The following is a 16,439-nucleotide window of genomic DNA, read 5'->3' as shown; positions in this document are numbered from 1 at the left end:
CGTATCCACTTTTGAGGAAATGCAGGATGTCCTTGGCTCTCTCATCGAAGAGTTATATCATACATCATTGAAACCCAAGCCGCAGGCTGTGCTAAATGCGAAGCGAGGAAGAAAACGACGACCAGGCGCCTAATTTTACGATGACGCCCTCTGCTGGCGGTAGTGTTAACCTGCAATCAGTCCCCGCTGAATCTATAAAGCGCTTGCCGTCAGTCGCTCCTGGCGCAGTCCTAGTGAGCAGGAAGTGTGTGAACCTGCACACATGAAATTGCTGCAAGTTTGGTCAAAACACCACCCAAGGGACCCTGCGAGTTTTTATTGCTAACTGGAAATTTCACCCTCTCGCTCTCAAAGGTCAGTGTTTGCATGAAATTTACATTTTAAATGAGTTTTGAGCAGAAAAAAAAACTTTGTTGTTAGAATTGTGCTGTGCGTATCACTGTTTCAGTGTCTTTTGACAGTTTCATCATGCATTGTTTTTGCACAATTAATGATGCACATTTAAATGTACAGTATATTCCAACCAGTGCATATTGTTTTTTCTGCAAAACAGAGGTTGTTCTACCAGTTCTTTTATAGAAAGCCACTACCTGGACCTGTATGGCAACAACAGCAGTGGTAATCCTGGATTTCCTCTAATCTTTCAGCTCCTGGCCAACACACTCCTCTTACAGCTTTGCTCTGCATAAACAAACTCCACTTTAAACTAAGTGTGAGGTCTATGAATATGACGAATTACATATTATTTTTGTTTCATGTATACTGTAATTGTTTTAATTCATGTACATCTATTATTTTTAAGTAATTTTTAAGTAGTAATATAATTATAAAAAATATAAACAATGCATTTTTATAATTAAAAAGAAATGCCACAAATAGTCCCTGAGCCGGACTTTGGAGACCACCTCTCTCCAACCAGTGCAGACGCATCCCAGAGAGCTTTGACTGTCGCTAGAAGCATTTTCTGGCTCTGCTTCGCTATTTCTTTCGAGCCAAACAAGAACTTCCGACAGGAGCACGGTTCTTATTGGAAGTGGGGGCTGCTGCATTCAAGTTACTGCACCAGCAATGCAGCTCTCTACCTGTCATCTATTTTTATTCTACGCCTAACGCCACTTGGGTCAGCTCCTGCGCTTTTCTGGGTTTCAGTGCATGTGTGTAGTACGCTGGATCCCTGCACATTCTGCGTTTGTTTTGTCGGAAAACACATCTCTTTGGCAACAATGGCAATTAAAGAGAGAGGGGCAGTGTTCTGGAGCTGAGTGGAATGTAATTATTAACAGTTCTCTTTTGTTGGGGAGAATGTTGATGTCGAGGTAGCAGCAGGGGGAGGAGCTAGCTGACAATTAAAATTTTTATGGAGGTTTATGTACATCTTATGAGGATCTGCCGTACTTCCTGCAATACTCCACTCTAACTCGCTGTCCTCTTCTAAATTGCACTGGATTGATTTGTGTGCGCCGAGTCAGCCTCCTGCACGGCCTGAAGCGTTTCCATCATGTCCCCACAGGGCACGTCCCTCCTAAAGCTGTCCAGCATGATGAAAGAATGCCTGCAGTTCCTCATTGAACCGGCCAAAAAGCTCAAGAGCCGACTCAAAGTAAGTTGCTCCATTTCTGCTGAATCAGGATGGCGCTGACTCTGCTCTGTCTCGGCTCCAGGAGTCCCGTAAGCGAGTAAGGCTTGACAAAAAGGAGCCGCTGGTGGAAAGTCAGGTATTTATTATGGAGCTGGCGCGGGAGCTCAACAAAATATGCCAGGTATTATCACCTTTCCTCATTTCAGTAAGAATCAATAAAGTACGTTTATGACGCCGGTCTGTTCTGGCTGTTCTTCTAGAGGTCAAACGTTCTGCAGCACATATGGACCAGCGAGGACACGTGGCCTGCCAGCTTGTGTCGGGACTTTATTGTGGAGTGGGCTGCTGTGCTGGAGAAGAAAGTGGAGGTGTGGAGCTATACACAACTATACAGTATAGAAAACATGTTTATGAATTTCAAAATATGGTCTTTACGATTATTAGAGATCTCCAGACATGAAATAACAGCCCTATAGTCACCTTTACACTCGTATTACCCAATATAGTAGATCTAATCAGAGAAAATAAACCATATGAACATGATAAGCCTCCAATCCAGTCTGGCCTAGAGTTTTGCCCCCCTGTGTGATCGAGTTTGACACCCCTGCTTTAAACTGTATGCGTCATTTCCAACTACTTGAAAATGCTCGAGTTAGGCCAAGAATACATACCATTTGCTTAAATATGACAGCTGGGATAGGCTCCAGCATACCACTAGTAAGGATAAGCGGCATAGAAAATTGACGGCTGTATAATTGACTGTATTCATCCACCAAACAGTGAACATTTAAAAAAAAAGTCCTATTTGTTTTGCAGCAGTTCATCATTCATTCATTCATTCATTCATTTTGTACCGCTTTTCCTCACGAGGGTCGTGGGGGGTGCTGGAGCCTATCCCAGGCGGGGTACACCCTGGACTGGTGGCCAGCCAATCACAGGGCACATATAGACAAACAACCATTCACACTCACATTCATACCTATGGATAATTTGGAGTGGCCAATTAACCTAGCATGTTTTTGGAATGTGGGAGGAAACCCACGCATGCACGGGGAGAACATGCAAACTCCACATAGAGATGGCCGAGGGTGGAATTGAACCCTAACCACTAGACCACCGTGCCGCCCGCAGTTCATCATAATGAATGATATCAGTTTTGAAGTCATTACAAAAGACGCCAAACAGAAGAGAGTAGATATGATTGGAATAAACCAAGAAATTAATGAAAATATACATGATAGTATGTAACGGTATTTCCGTTTACATGTGCAAATACACCACTTGGCTCCAACGCCACTGGAGCACCAAAACACCTTTAAGAACACGTTCATATGTCAAGCATGTCCCGTGTAGCCAAAGGCCAGCCTGTCAGACTGCCAGTCCCACAGACCAGAGAAGAAGGACTGGAGGGGACATCTTCTTTGCATCCTGGAGGCCGACGGGGAATGTGACATGGGTCCGCACAAAACGGTCATCATGGAGTGGATGCGGGAAATGAAAAGCAAGCGTGAGGTGAGAGCATGGATGGATGAAGTGTTTAAAGTGTGAGCCAATTAAAGATGATTATACTAAATCCTGCCCTTGACTGTCATCTTGGAGGGCCGTCCGTCAATCACATGTCACTACAGCGTTTCCTTCTAGCCCACAGTGTGGCCTGGCGAGCCTGTGCTGATGATGCTGGATGACTTGGAGTTCCAGTGGAAAAGGGGTCATCTTCCCAACTTGCTCCCCGCTTTGGAACTTGTCATCCTGGCTGTGCTGAACGCACACAGTCCCCTCAAGGTGTGTAAACTCCCCGACTCCCTGGAAGTGGTACCCTGTCATGGTGTGCTAGGATTGTTCTAGCATCAGGAGCACGTAAGGGGGAAAGCGGGATTCTCCCCGTCTGCCTAAATCTGTCCCGACGCTCCTTCATCCGAGATACGGGCAATAAAATGGGGGCGTTCCCGGTCAAATTTGGCCTTTTGTGTATTCTCCTTTTGACCGAAGTACTTTTACCCGTATGTCCTTTTTAGGCTACAAGAAGGGCAGTATTGTGAAGTGAAGTACAGAGAACATACTAACTCCTTATTTCTAAAATCAAAAATACTTAAACTTGCTGATATAGTTCATCTTCAAACAGCTAAAATAATGCATAAGGCTAAAAATAACCAATTAGCTAAAAATGTCATCCAATACTTCTCTACACAACGATGAGCCAATTCAAGAAACAATACAAGCAGTTGATGTTTGCTAAATACAAGGATGAAGAGTCTTGAACCAGTCATGATGTGCTAAAATTTAATTTAATTTGATATTATTAAATTAAAAGAAATTAAAATTTGATTTTTTAAATTTAATTTAATTTTATTTAATTTAATTTAATTTTATTTTATTTTATTTTATTTTATTTTATTTTATTTTATTTTATTTTATTTTATTTTATTTTATTTTATTTTAGCACATCATGACTGGTTCAAGACTCTTTAATTTAATTATTTTTTTATTTAATTTAATGTTTAAAAAATACTATTAGGAAAGCAGGAAGTGAACAAATGTAACAGTTACTGATTATAAAAGTACCAGATGGAGGGGTAGGATTTAATAAGCTTTGCTTCTTCCTACTCCTTTTGGACATGTGGAACTGTGAACTGATTATGGGATGCACTCAATTGTAATCTGATGCATGTTCAAATGAAATAAAACCATTACCATTACCAAGTATTTCAATGGTTAATATTTTCTTCTCTTAGGAGGATGTGACCAAGCAGTGGCTGGTTAGAAAGCAGAGAACCCAGAAGATGGGTGAGATGTCTTCTTTACTACAGCACCCAAAGATATGATCATGTACTTTACATATCATATACATAAAATGTATGAATCAGGTATGATGGTTTTTGCCTACACTTTTTTTGTTTCACCTCTTGCTGTTTCAGATGCTGTTCACTACATCCCCCATTGTGGTACGTTAGAAAGTTCTAAAATGATATTTTTACCCGCATAGAACATTTATTAACATGCTTTTGTTTCTTTACAGTCTGGAATTGGATTTGTGAGGCATCAGGTGTGAGTTTTTTTTCTTAAACGCAGAGTCTGTTGTCACAGATCCCGGTCTTAATGTTAGGTTCTGGTCCCCACAGAGGACGTGACGCTGGACCCGGACTCGGCCAACCCAGACCTGCTCATCTCCGCTGATGAGAAGAGCATGCGATGCGGCCTGGAGCGCCGGGACGTTCCTTGTTGCAGCCAGCGCTTCGACGGCTGGTGGTGCGCGGCGGCCCAGAGGGGCTTCCTCTCGGGGCGCCACTACTGGGAGGTGGAAGTGGGCCGTCGGGACTGGCGGCTCGGTGTTGCCAAGGCGTCAGCTGTGAGGCGAGGCTTCTGCTTGCTCAACACGCACACGGGTTACCTCATGCTCCGTTTGGAGAGGGGCACGGATCTGAAGGCCCTGACGGTTCCTGCCACCTCGCTGCCTCTGAGCTTGTTGCCCAAGAAAGTGGGCGTGTACCTGGATTACGACGAGGGTCAGCTGTCCTTCTATGATGTGGAGAAGCGCGCCCACATTTACACCTTCAATGACAAGTTCACAGAGGAGCTGTTCCCTATATTTGGGACCGTGGAGGTCATCAAGGACCTGGTGATCAGACCTTGTGGCCTCAAACAGCGGTGCCTCTGCCCCGGGCGATGCCTCTGGAACTGAACGGCACCGCAGACATCATGACATCGTCAAGTGTGTAAGTATGTAGTGTTTATAAGTATAGTATAAATACGGTCACATGGTTGGCACATTTATGGGGCTAAAGCTAACAACGCAAACATACAATAGCATAGAAAGGGATCAACTCTCACCTGCATGCATTTGTCATCTAATATTTACATAAAATTCCTGCCTATAGTTTTTTTTTTTTTTACATTTTTTAATTTTTCTAATGCAGCTCTATGGCTTTTTATACAGGGGCAAAGTGGCTTTTTTTTTTATTTAAGGTCACACGGCAACCCTAGCTATTTTTTTTGTGTGCACTAAGCATTAAAAACATGCCGACTAAAAGCAAAACACAGAATGTAATTATGCTGTTTCAAAAGCCGCTTTGGAAGAAAATGTGCAACGTGCGCTGAATTTTTGACTTTGTTAATCAGTTGAAGTTTGCTGAGTGAACGCACTTTTTTTTCCGAGTCTATCAATAAACAAACGTCACACAGTGCTGCTTGTTTTCAAATCTTTATTAAGTGCAATAGATTTGATGTCGAGAAAATACAAACGTAAGCGCATCTGCTTGAAAGGCACACATTAATTCTTTTTAAAAATATATCCTTTTAACCACGTTAGGCCCAATATCGCATGTTTTTCTTTCATAATATTAAAATACAGGTACATACATTTCAATACCATGCAAAAGTTATTTGATTTCAGGAGTTCAATTCAGACAAAACAGATAAATTGAAAGGTTTTTTTATTAGGGCTGTCGTGTTAATGGCAATTACATGCAACACCCAGTGTGCAAGTGTTAACACTTTTTTTTAAAATAAAATTTAAAAATGCTACTTTTCTAATATTAGCATGCTAACACCAGGCATGATAGCATTCAGTGCTTATACTGTATAGGTTTCTAATCATGAAAACAGCCAAAATGCTACTATGCTAATGTTAGCATGTTAGCAATGCTAACATTAGCATGCTGAACCTATCATGATAAGTTTCTGCTTATGTTAAAATAATGAAAATGGCTACAAATTCTAATATGTTAATGTTAGCATACTAGCAATGCCCACATGCTAATGTTAGTATGCTAACACCAGCCATGATAGCATTCAATGCTTATACTGTATAGGTTTCTAATCATGAAAACAGCCAAAATGCTACAATGCTAATGTTAGCATGTTAGCAATGGTAACATTAGCATGCTGAACCTATCATGATAAGTTTCTGCTTATGTTAAACTAATGAAAATGGCTACAAATCCTAATATGTTAATGTTAGCATACTAGCAATGCCAACATGCTAATGTTAGCATGCTAACACCAGCCATGATAGCATTCAGTGCTTATACTGTATAGGTTTCTAACCATGAAAACAGCCAAAATGCTATGATGCTAATGTTAGCATGTTAGCAATGGTAACATTAGCATGCTGAACTTATGATAAGTTTCTGCCTACGTTAAACTAAGGAAAATGACTACAAATCCTAATATGTTAATGTTAGCATACTAGCAATGCCGACATGCTAATGTTAGCATGCTACCACTTAGCATGATAACAGTTTCTGTATAAAAACGGCAAAAATGTCTACTGTGCTAATGTTAGCATGCTAATATGCTGCAAATGGTGATTAATCATATTTAATTTGATCATTTGACAGCCCGGTGTTTTTAAATAAAAAAGTTTGTAGTTCATTCACTGATTAGGAGAGCACAAAATAATTATTATTTGCAAACTTATTAAATATTCTTGAAATATTTTAATTGAATATACAAATATTTAAATGCATCATAGAAATTTAAATTTCATATCTGAATGTTTCACTTTTTAAATTGAACTACTGAAATAAAGGAACTTTTCAAAGATATCCTAACCTACTGAGATGAACCTGCATGGCGTTAAAACGCAGAAAAACTTGACTATATTTGTGCATTGAAGCACATACAATCCTTTTTGTCATATGCGATTCCTGCAAACATACAGCTTATAATCCATTAGTACAAAAAATAGTATACGTCCATCGTAGTACTGCATATAACACACACTTAACATAACAAGCATCTTAGGAAATGTAAAACCGAGAACTAGTTGTTGAATCACAACAATTAATAAAAGGTATCTATATTTGGCATGCATGTTTGTGTTACTTATGAAATTGTAATATTACACGCAGACAGAAGAGATTTACAAGATTAGTGTGGCAAGGGCGTCGTGTCATTTTGGATTAGGGAAGAGTGGGATTACCCACCTGGTTTAAATACACTAAGTGTGTGTGTGTTGGTTATTGTGGACAATGTTTGTAACAGACAACTAAAAACTGTTTTGTTTTTGGTACCGTCATCTCATACATGAGCTCTCAGGTTCCTAGAGAGCGAGAGTGTGAATAAAGGTGACATAAAAATGGAAGTGTACGTCTTAGGACTCATAAAACATCTTCTTTGTGACGGAGCTTCCTCCGATGACACTCCTCTGGACCACTTCCTTGGTGATTTGGCGCGTCATCATGCCGCTGGTCTCCGTGTGCGTGGTCATCGACATTCCGTCTGGAAAAGAAGAAGAGACAAAAACTGAAGTCCAGTCTCCTTGTATCTTTGTTGTCATTTGCCGATGACAAGTGTTTGATGCTACTAATGTAAGGAAACAAAAGGTTGACATTTCGGGCAAAAAGTAATAACATTCCACTTTTCTGTGGAAAAAGGTTTGGACACCCCTGCTTTAAATGGTACCTGAGAAGAAGGGGTCGTTGACCATGGTGCGGGAGATGTTACTGACTGTGTTGATTTCGGTGGGCATGTGGAACATCTCCCTTCTAGTCATGGATTGATTGTTGTACTGGGACAAAGCTCCTGCAGAAAGGGAGGGGGGAGAAAGGTTGCAGACGTCAATCAAATGTTAAAGGTCCACTATTATGTTATAACAGCCCTTAGCGGATGTGAGGGAAATCTATTATTGTTATGGTTACAGAAAAAAACCCTCGCCAGATGAGCCCACTCCATGCCTACCGCTTTACTGTTTTTATTACATTGTAATAAAAAAGAATAATTCAGGCTTTAATACACATTCATTCATTCATTTTCTACCTCATGAGGGTTGTGGGAGGTGCTGGAGCCTATCCCAGCTTTCTTCGCGCGAGAGGCGTGGTACACCCTGGACTGGTGGCCAGCCAATCACAGGGCACATACGTAAGTTTGATCATTTCGTTTTTCCTCAGCGAACCCACTCCTGGATGTTGAGTTGCCGTGTGTGATGCATGACTGATGCATGACTGATGCGTGACTGATGCGTGACTGATGCGTGACTGATGCGTGACTGATGCGTGACTGATGCGTGACTGATGCGTGACTGATGCACGACATCAATTCCATTCCACCAAGACTTTAGACAAATACAGTCAACACAGTGAGTATATTCACTGCAGTCCCAAATGAGAATTCCCACCTCCATCCTGGGACTCTATGGTGATGATGCCCTCCCTCTCGGGGCCGAAGCCTTGAGTCGTCCGAGCCTGAACTTTGAACTTGTAGGGGATGTTCTCCTTCAGGTTCGGGACGGTCAGCCTGGTCTCAGCGCTGTCACCGCTCACTTGGAAGGAACGCATGTCGCCTAGAAGACAGAGGCAATCATATGAGCTTAATAGAAGATATATGTGCCTACTTCTAAACAACTACCTGTATGTACTGTAGTATGTACTGTATGTACCCACATCACCACAAGAATACAGTGGAGTCCACCATGTGTGTACAGTACTACAGTGTTTGTACAATTACAGTTAATAAGCATCACCTCCTCCGTGCAGCTGCTCACAAGTGACTACATAGCCCAGAATTCCTCCATTTGGTTTCCGGGGTTTCTCCCAACTAAGCTGCAGGGAATCCGGGCTGAGTGCTGTGAAGACGAGGGGACCAGGAGCACTTGGTGTGCTCAAGGTGAACGGCGAGCCTGTGAGGACAGGAAATCATCAATCATCACAGGACTGCAAAACAGTGGATGGTCCAAAAAGGTCAGGACTGGGCACCTGGCATGGGACTGAGGGGACTCTTGGGATCGACGGCCGACTCGATGGTGATGACGCCCTCTCTCTCCGGACCCCAGCCCTCCTGGCTTTGAGCCTTCACCTTAAATAGGTACGAGTGATTGGGCAGCAAGTCCTGTATGATCACGGAGTTCTCTGCTGGGTTGGACACGTTGATGCGCTTCACATCGCCTATGGGAGGCAACACAGATTGCTTTAAAGTGAATGAATACTAGCCGGTACCAATTGTTTTGTAATATTTGGATAATATCCAGTCATCCTGACCTCCATTGAGCTGCTGGTAGAGCACACAGTAGCCAAGGATGTCCTTCTCGCAGTGCGGTTCCTGCCAGCTGACCTTCAAAGCAGTGGGACCCAGAGCAGAAAAAACAAGTCTGCTGGGGGTGTCGGGGACTCCAGGGGAGAGTCTTGCATCTGATGACAAACCGGGCAGGAATGTGAGATCCAATACGTGAATAAACATATTTCATACAGCTTCAATTAAAAGCTTTATTATCAATTAACATCTTTGATAAGGAATTCTACATCTCATGGATTCTTTAACAATGTGGCTCATACTTTGGTGGCCACCGCAGACAACAAGAGAACATTTAAGAAGAGAGCAGAAAGTAAACCCCAGCCTCCATGCTTACATGCGTTCATACTTACCCTGGAGAACCCTGTCCAGATCATACAGAGCTTGGCTGACCTCTGAAGACTGGGTCCTGGCCCTCGGACCTTGGGATATGCTGTAGTTGAACTGGTTCTGAGAGGTGCTCTGCGACCCAGTGAAGCCGAAAACACCTGATGGCACATCAGGCCGAAAGAGGAGGATGCAGGGAGGGTGGAGAACATGAGAGTAGATGGTGGAGGTTTGAAGCACAGGGGGCAGTAAAAAAAAAAAAAAAAAAGACAGAGCGATAGTCAGCTTAGCTTTTGCAAAGTCTGTGTTTAGAAGCCTGCTATGCAGCCAACAGCATCCAGCATGCTAACGCGCATCCAAGCCATTGACTTCATGCGCTTGCACAGCTTTCTTTGGCGATCCATTTAACGGGAATGTTACCTAGATCTGGGAACTTGCTGGAACCATCTCCCATGACAATAGAGTCGCGGATGTTTTCATCTGTGTAACCCCTGTTCTCCGAGTGCTTCCTCATGGTGACGTCTGATGTGTGCACACCACCCATTCCACCTATCATATCAGGTCGGCGAGGGCTTCCTGAGGAGCATAATTGGTTGAAGACAAACATAGACCTGGTCTGTTTCCTTCTTGGTTTTCTTCTCACCTGCTCCAGACATGTAGGTGGTGGTGGTTTCTGTGGTGAAGGAGCCGCCTCGGTAGTTGGAGCTCACAGTGGACATCGGGGAGGATGATGTTGACAAGTTGCGTGTGCCAGAACCGCCTGGGAAAAGGAAGTTTGTATCCCACTTTCCATTCATCATATAATCTGTTGAACAGCAAGACATAAACCAGAGTGGTCAGAAGATGTATCGGAGGAGGTTTAGCTGATGCTGCTATCACTATCAATCTTGGTGATGTTCCTCAGCGGAAACCATCATGACATGCGGGGTGAAGAGGACACAAGGGGACTGTTGAAGAGTCTTGAACCAGTCATGATGTGCTATATATATCACTATATTGACACTTACTATGGTACCCATTATGTCATTGGATGCTCATATCACCTCATACTTCGGTACGTGACAAAAAAAAAAAAACTTCAACTATATTAGGAAAGCAGGAAGTGAACAAATGTAACAGTTACTGATTTTAAAAGTACCAGATGGAGGGGTAGGATTTAATAAGCTTTGCTTCTTCCTACTCCTTTTGGACATGTGGAACTGTGAACTGATTATGGGATGCACTCAATTGTAATCTGATGCATTCAAATGAAATAAAACCATTACCATTACCATGAGGCGTTGCATTCAAAGACACCACACAGTTTAAATTGCAATCACATGTTTTGAGTGTATTTCCTGGAATTTTCAAGCATACTTCAAACAGGGGCGGCACGGCGGTCGTGTGGTTAGTGTGCAGACCTCACAGCTAGGAGACCAGGGTTCAATTCCACCCTCGGCTATCTCTGTGTGGAGTTTGCATGTTCTCCCCGTGCATGCGTGGGTTTTCTCCCACATTCCAAAAACATGCTAGGTTAATTGTTAATAGGTATGAATGAGAGTGTTGTTTGTCTATATGTGCCCTGTGATTGGCTGGCGACCAGTCCAGGGTGTACTCCGCCTCTCGCCCGAAGACAGCTGGGATAGGCTCCAGCAACCCCCGCGACCCTTGTGAGGAAAAAGCGGTCGAAAATGAATGAATGAATGAATGAATGAACGTCAAAGCAGCAAATTGTACTTCCGCATTAAGATAGCGACACGAACATCCACTTATTGGACTCTCCATAACACACTTACTTTTACGTACACCACTGCCTTCCCACTGGGATGTGAAAGGACATAGGCATGTCTATGGGGATACATGTTGAGGCGGGTGGATAAAGCCCGCTTCTGATCATCAACTAAAGGTGGTGCAGTTGATGCCAGTGCTCTTCTCTCAGCATTAGCCAGGGGAATCGATAGGATACACGCCAACTTGGAATGGAGGGATTACTCAAAGTCTCACATGTGATCGTTAAGAATAGAGGAAGGGACACGAGAGGGACACTAGAGGGACACTTTGGCATGTTGACTGCCTGTCTGCCTATCTGCTGCTCTGACCGAGTGCTCTTCACCTGGCACGGCTGTCTGAGTGAAGCGTGGGAGTGGGACCTCATCTGTGCTCGCCTCTGTGTCTGTGCTGTGCCGACTGTTGGGGATGACGTCCACTCGCTTTTTCCATGACACCTTTCGGAGATCCAGGTTGGACCCCACCATCTTGACATATTTCCAGCCTTGCAAATTGAGGTCATTGGGGAAGGGGGGGGAGCAAGCAAGTGGAGGATGGTAGGCAAAAATATTCAGTGGTTGGTTTCACGATAGATTTTGTTAAACACTTTGGTTATCCGGGTATGTTTTCTGTGGGCTGGGCTTTATATATAAATCATAATGCACTTTTATTGAAGATAGGTGGGGATGCTTTGGAGCAATTTGTAGCAAAATGGACAGCAGAGAGGAATATGGCGTCACGTTATCATGTCCATCTTGGACCAGGGAGACGACACTAGAGTACATATTGCATACTTGTACTTTGTCCTCTACTGGCCATTTCCCTCTTTGTAGAACAGCAAAAATGACATTAAATAGTTTTTTTTGCATGTTTTGGGCTCGGTTACCGACCTTCACCAGAGACGCTGGGTGTCTTGGAGCCTGCAGGAGACTTCAGCACCTCGTTGCTGTACATCAGATAGCTGTCATATTCGTCTCCCGCTTCTGCATCCACAATAGGGATGTCTGGAATAATGGGAACTAGGGATGCCACAGAAATAGCGCCACTTTCAGAAACAAGAACAAAAGCTCACAGGGTTAGATGTGTTGAATTGGATTGCGACTTACTGGACAAAGGTCTGACAGGTTGTGATGCCAAGTTAATGGTAGCATCTCTGAAGGGTCCCCAGCCAACACTGTTCTTGGCACGGACTTTGTACTGATAGGTCTGGGCATTCACCAGATTCTCAATCAGGAGCATTCGCTTCTTCGGGTTGTCAATCTTCACCTTCTTAGCAGCGCCCACTTGTTCTACAAAAAGAGGATCAAGATAGGACATGAAAGCAAAACACGAAATAGAAAACAGTACGGACATAAGCATTGGGACACTAGGGAACTACAGGAACTTAAAATGGTTCGAACATTCGTAAGGTCAGATGTCACTTAAGTTGGACGAAGCTGTAGAATTTGAACCCTGACGGAGGTAATGTATTTGCAGTGCGTGGTTCTCTTACTCAGCTCATCATCGATGGGCGTGTAGATGACTTCATAAGCCGTGATGTTACCATTTGTCTCTGCAGGCTCAGCCCAACTCAGCTGAGTGACAGTCGGGCTGATGACATTGAAGGCCAGACGACCTGGTTCTCCCGGTACTGCAAGAAGGCAAAAGGACACATACCGTATTGGCGTACGGATGCTTCAGTAAAAACACTAAACCGTGAGCAGTAGGGGGAGCAGCGGTTACCATCCTCCAAAGTCTGACAGGCAACAATGTCTGTATCGTTGCCATCTCCCATTGCATTGTAGGCAGACACTCGCATCTCATAGTCACAGTAGGGATACAGGTTGGTTAGCTCCGCTTGAGGAGACTTCACATCAATGACCTGGGCATCTTTCTCTGGGTCACCGTAGATCCAATACTTCACCTAAAATACCAAAACATGCATTTTTTTTAATGTGTCATGCAAATTGTAGGTTTAAGCTACTGTAAACGTGTGTTCACTTTAATGCACCTTGTACCCCATGGGGTTACCCGGTGGTGGGTCCCAGTTGAGACGGATGCTTCTGGGTCCGGTCGCTCTGGCCTTAGGGTTAGGTGGAGCAAGAAGGCGACCCCCAGGTGAGGTATTTTTAGGAGTTAAAAAGCCTTTCTGCTGCATTTGGGACATCTCGGGGGACCTCGGACCTGCAGGAAGTCAAGAACCATGTCTTCAAATTTGAACTGCGAAACACAAGCAGTTCGCAGCTGAACAGTACCTCCTTCTACGACATTCACTATTGTGGTCTTCCTCTCTCCGATAGTGCTGTTGCTGCTTGGGTCAAAGAGCTCCAGTTGGAAGGTCTCTGGTTGAACCAGACCAGGGTGCGATCTTGGGTCGATCACTATGTTCTTCTCTGTTTCTCCGGGACTGAACTTGAGGGGGCCAGAAAGATCAAAGCGTTGGGCTTTCTTGGTGCGCCACTTCACTGTGGCCAGGCTGTCTGGGTTGCGAGTGCGGAGCACAGGGATGGTGTAGGTTGGGTCGGATGTAGTGAAATTCTGGGTGCCCCTCTTGAACATCATCACACTGGGTTCTGATTGATGAAGAGAATACAGGTAATAAAGATGACTGAGACCTTCTGCACAAATAATGTCAAATCATAATAACAATAAAGTTAAGTTGAGGAAGCCCTTCATTTTCCTACCTGGTATGTCGGCGATAGTGACAGTAGTTCTCGGGTAGCGTCCGAGCTTGGCCCCCTGACGCGGGTTACTGAGGTCCATGACAAACTGTTTGACCTGTTTGTCATCCAAGAGCGCATCTTTCTCGCCTAGCTCCAGCAGACGAACAGGGACGGTCTTCTGGGTCTCACCAAGACCATAAGTGAGGTCACCATCCACGGTCACATAGTCCTGAAATACACACAGGAGTTTTACATATTGATTGAAAATATAAAAAGCCTGGACAGGACAGACAAGGCCTGAATCAGGATACTGAATTGGTCAACAGAAGCCACCTTTTTATCCTTAGCTGTAAGATCTCGAGTACGATAGGAGACTTGCGTGCGTCCGTCCTCAATGATCTCCCTACTGATGGGAATGTTGGCCACCCCGTCCTGTCTACTGTAGGTGTACGCCGGCTGGAGGAAAGAGAACACGCTGGTGGCTAGGGAGAGGAAGTCAGAGAAATCAATTAGTACAATCAATAGATCAGGGGTCTCAAACTCAATTTACGTGCGGGCCACTGGAGCTCGGGTCTGGGTGACACTGGGCCGCATCAGGCTTTCCAAAAAAAACGCATTTATTAAAAACAAAAAAAATTAAAAAACTTTGCTTTGGTTCCAATTTTCTACAAGAAAAGCTCTGATAAAACATTCCACTGTTCTCAAATATCTTACTTTTTATTTTTCTACACAAAATAAGATTTAAAATAAATAAACAAATCAAGAATAAAGAAAATCAATCAATCAGAAATAAATAAATAAATATAATAATAATAATAAAACGGCAAATAATAAAAACTTAAGAAACCACATATAGTTGGTGGGTAGACAAATTATTTTTTCAGATTAAAATGAACAAAGCATTATTAGAGCCCTGTAGACATGACAAAACACGACTCTAGTCGCATTTATACTCTTTTTATTTACAACATATTACGCAACTGCAGGGTCTTGAGACACATGCTAACTCGCAAACTAGAGAGCTAGCGACCTAAACGGTGGCCTCCAAGTTATTTCCTTTAAACTCAAACTAAACTTACCACTTCCACACGGATAGGGAGGATAACTATTAACAGTTATTTAACCTTTAACATGAACATTAATCAAACGTAATAATTTTTTCTGGGTACATGATACCATACAGCATCCATATCAAACTAGCGCGGGCCGCACTAACATTAAACTTTCATATCAAGGCGGGGGCCTCAAACAGGTGTTTGAGACCCCTGCAATAGATGATATAACAATTTCAATTGACAGCTGTTCTGATGCGTCACTTGTGTAACTGTGTGTTTTTAGCTTCTTCCTCACCATGCTCCTTGATGATGGTGATGTTCACCAAGCGTTTCCCAATGCCGGCAATGCCCAGCGGTACGTCCATGGCCTCCACCAGAAGCTGCTTCTTGTCATCATCCTCATCCTTAGCAAAGAGTGGCACATGAACATCCACCGACTCCACGCCTTCTTGGAACTCGATAGCGCCTGCAGCCTCTGTGGGAAAAAAAGAAGCACAAATACAAATCATTGACAATGAATGATGTTTGAGCGGCTCAGGTCAGATGAAGACAGAATTCGGAAACTGTTATTGTAGGGTATTCTCATAATGCGGCAATAATCTCGATATTGTGGCATAATAAATGCAAACCTCTGTCTGTGGCTACCGTGTAGTAGCCGGGTAACACTTTCAGGTCGTTGAAGCGTCCTGACTGGACATTTCTTTCAGTCAGCTTGACGATATCAGGGTAGCTGCTGCGTGGAGCAGACAGGACGGTGTCCATGATGGTGTAGTCCTGCCTGTTGGTCACCACGGAGTCATGAGTTAGAGTGAGTGAGTGCTCAGGGCACCACGGAAACATCATATATATATATATGTATATAAAAATATGAAACATTTGAGAAGATACAATGATACATGATACAATGAATGTTACCTTTTCCCAGCATTTCTCTGTGTTCTGTAACAGAAATATACAGGTGCTTGGTTATGGACAGATAGCTGCATGTACGTATGTGCATGTCTTTGTAGTAATGTCGCTTACCTAAATGAGGTCTTCTGCATCTTCTGGGCCCCAGGAATTTGCTTGTAGACCTCATTAAGCTGG

At 43.4% G+C, this 16,439-nt stretch overlaps 2 protein-coding genes across 8 annotated transcripts in view; one reads left to right on the top strand and one right to left on the bottom strand.

Moving 5' to 3' along the window:
- The first annotated feature begins 212 nt into the window (after window positions 1-212).
- LOC131109764 (butyrophilin subfamily 3 member A3) lies at window positions 213-6,056 on the top strand. Of its 2 annotated transcripts, XM_058062105.2 has the most exons (11): window positions 213-354; window positions 554-618; window positions 1,511-1,600; window positions 1,662-1,760; window positions 1,840-1,947; window positions 2,933-3,091; window positions 3,221-3,361; window positions 4,312-4,363; window positions 4,495-4,521; window positions 4,596-4,622; window positions 4,699-6,056. In XM_058062105.2, the coding sequence occupies exons 2-11, from the start codon at window positions 601-603 to the stop codon at window positions 5,256-5,258; spliced, it is 1,281 nt and encodes a 426-aa protein (XP_057918088.2). In that variant the 5' UTR covers window positions 213-354; window positions 554-600; the 3' UTR covers window positions 5,259-6,056. The 2 variants fall into 2 exon arrangements, with proteins under 2 accessions (XP_057918088.2, XP_057918089.2); XM_058062106.2 differs by lacking the exon at window positions 554-618 and having other exon boundaries at window positions 221-354; window positions 4,699-6,054.
- Window positions 5,765-16,439, bottom strand: part of itgb4 (integrin, beta 4) — a 24,097-nt gene continuing 13,422 nt past the window's right edge. For 3 of the 6 annotated variants that reach the window (XM_058062050.2, XM_058062049.2, XM_058062051.2), the window contains exons 22-43: window positions 16,377-16,435; window positions 16,269-16,292; window positions 15,983-16,131; window positions 15,649-15,828; window positions 14,632-14,780; window positions 14,320-14,527; window positions 13,891-14,208; window positions 13,647-13,819; window positions 13,379-13,559; window positions 13,149-13,286; window positions 12,763-12,945; window positions 12,547-12,675; window positions 12,003-12,161; window positions 10,554-10,715; window positions 10,331-10,486; window positions 9,937-10,071; window positions 9,553-9,702; window positions 9,271-9,459; window positions 9,039-9,194; window positions 8,694-8,858; window positions 7,982-8,101; window positions 5,765-7,798 (exon numbers count right to left, since the gene is read on the bottom strand). In XM_058062050.2, coding sequence (XP_057918033.2) covers window positions 7,671-7,798; window positions 7,982-8,101; window positions 8,694-8,858; window positions 9,039-9,194; window positions 9,271-9,459; window positions 9,553-9,702; window positions 9,937-10,071; window positions 10,331-10,486; window positions 10,554-10,715; window positions 12,003-12,161; window positions 12,547-12,675; window positions 12,763-12,945; window positions 13,149-13,286; window positions 13,379-13,559; window positions 13,647-13,819; window positions 13,891-14,208; window positions 14,320-14,527; window positions 14,632-14,780; window positions 15,649-15,828; window positions 15,983-16,131; window positions 16,269-16,292; window positions 16,377-16,435 — 3,411 coding nt within the window. In that variant the 3' untranslated portion in view covers window positions 5,765-7,670. The remainder of the gene's footprint in view (window positions 7,799-7,981; window positions 8,102-8,693; window positions 8,859-9,038; window positions 9,195-9,270; window positions 9,460-9,552; window positions 9,703-9,936; window positions 10,072-10,330; window positions 10,487-10,553; window positions 10,716-12,002; window positions 12,162-12,546; window positions 12,676-12,762; window positions 12,946-13,148; window positions 13,287-13,378; window positions 13,560-13,646; window positions 13,820-13,890; window positions 14,209-14,319; window positions 14,528-14,631; window positions 14,781-15,648; window positions 15,829-15,982; window positions 16,132-16,268; window positions 16,293-16,376; window positions 16,436-16,439) is intronic. The other 3 variants (XM_058062052.2, XM_058062053.2, XM_058062055.2) reach the window with 3 other exon arrangements.

The sequence above is a fragment of the Doryrhamphus excisus genome, linkage group LG2, assembly GCF_037039965.1.
Source record: "Doryrhamphus excisus strain RoL-2023G ecotype Guam linkage group LG2, RoL_Dexc_Guam_v1.1, whole genome shotgun sequence".
Lineage (NCBI taxonomy): Eukaryota > Metazoa > Chordata > Actinopteri > Syngnathiformes > Syngnathidae > Doryrhamphus > Doryrhamphus excisus.
Note: the sequence above shows the minus strand (reverse complement) of the source record. Positions and strands in the feature narration are given on the sequence as shown.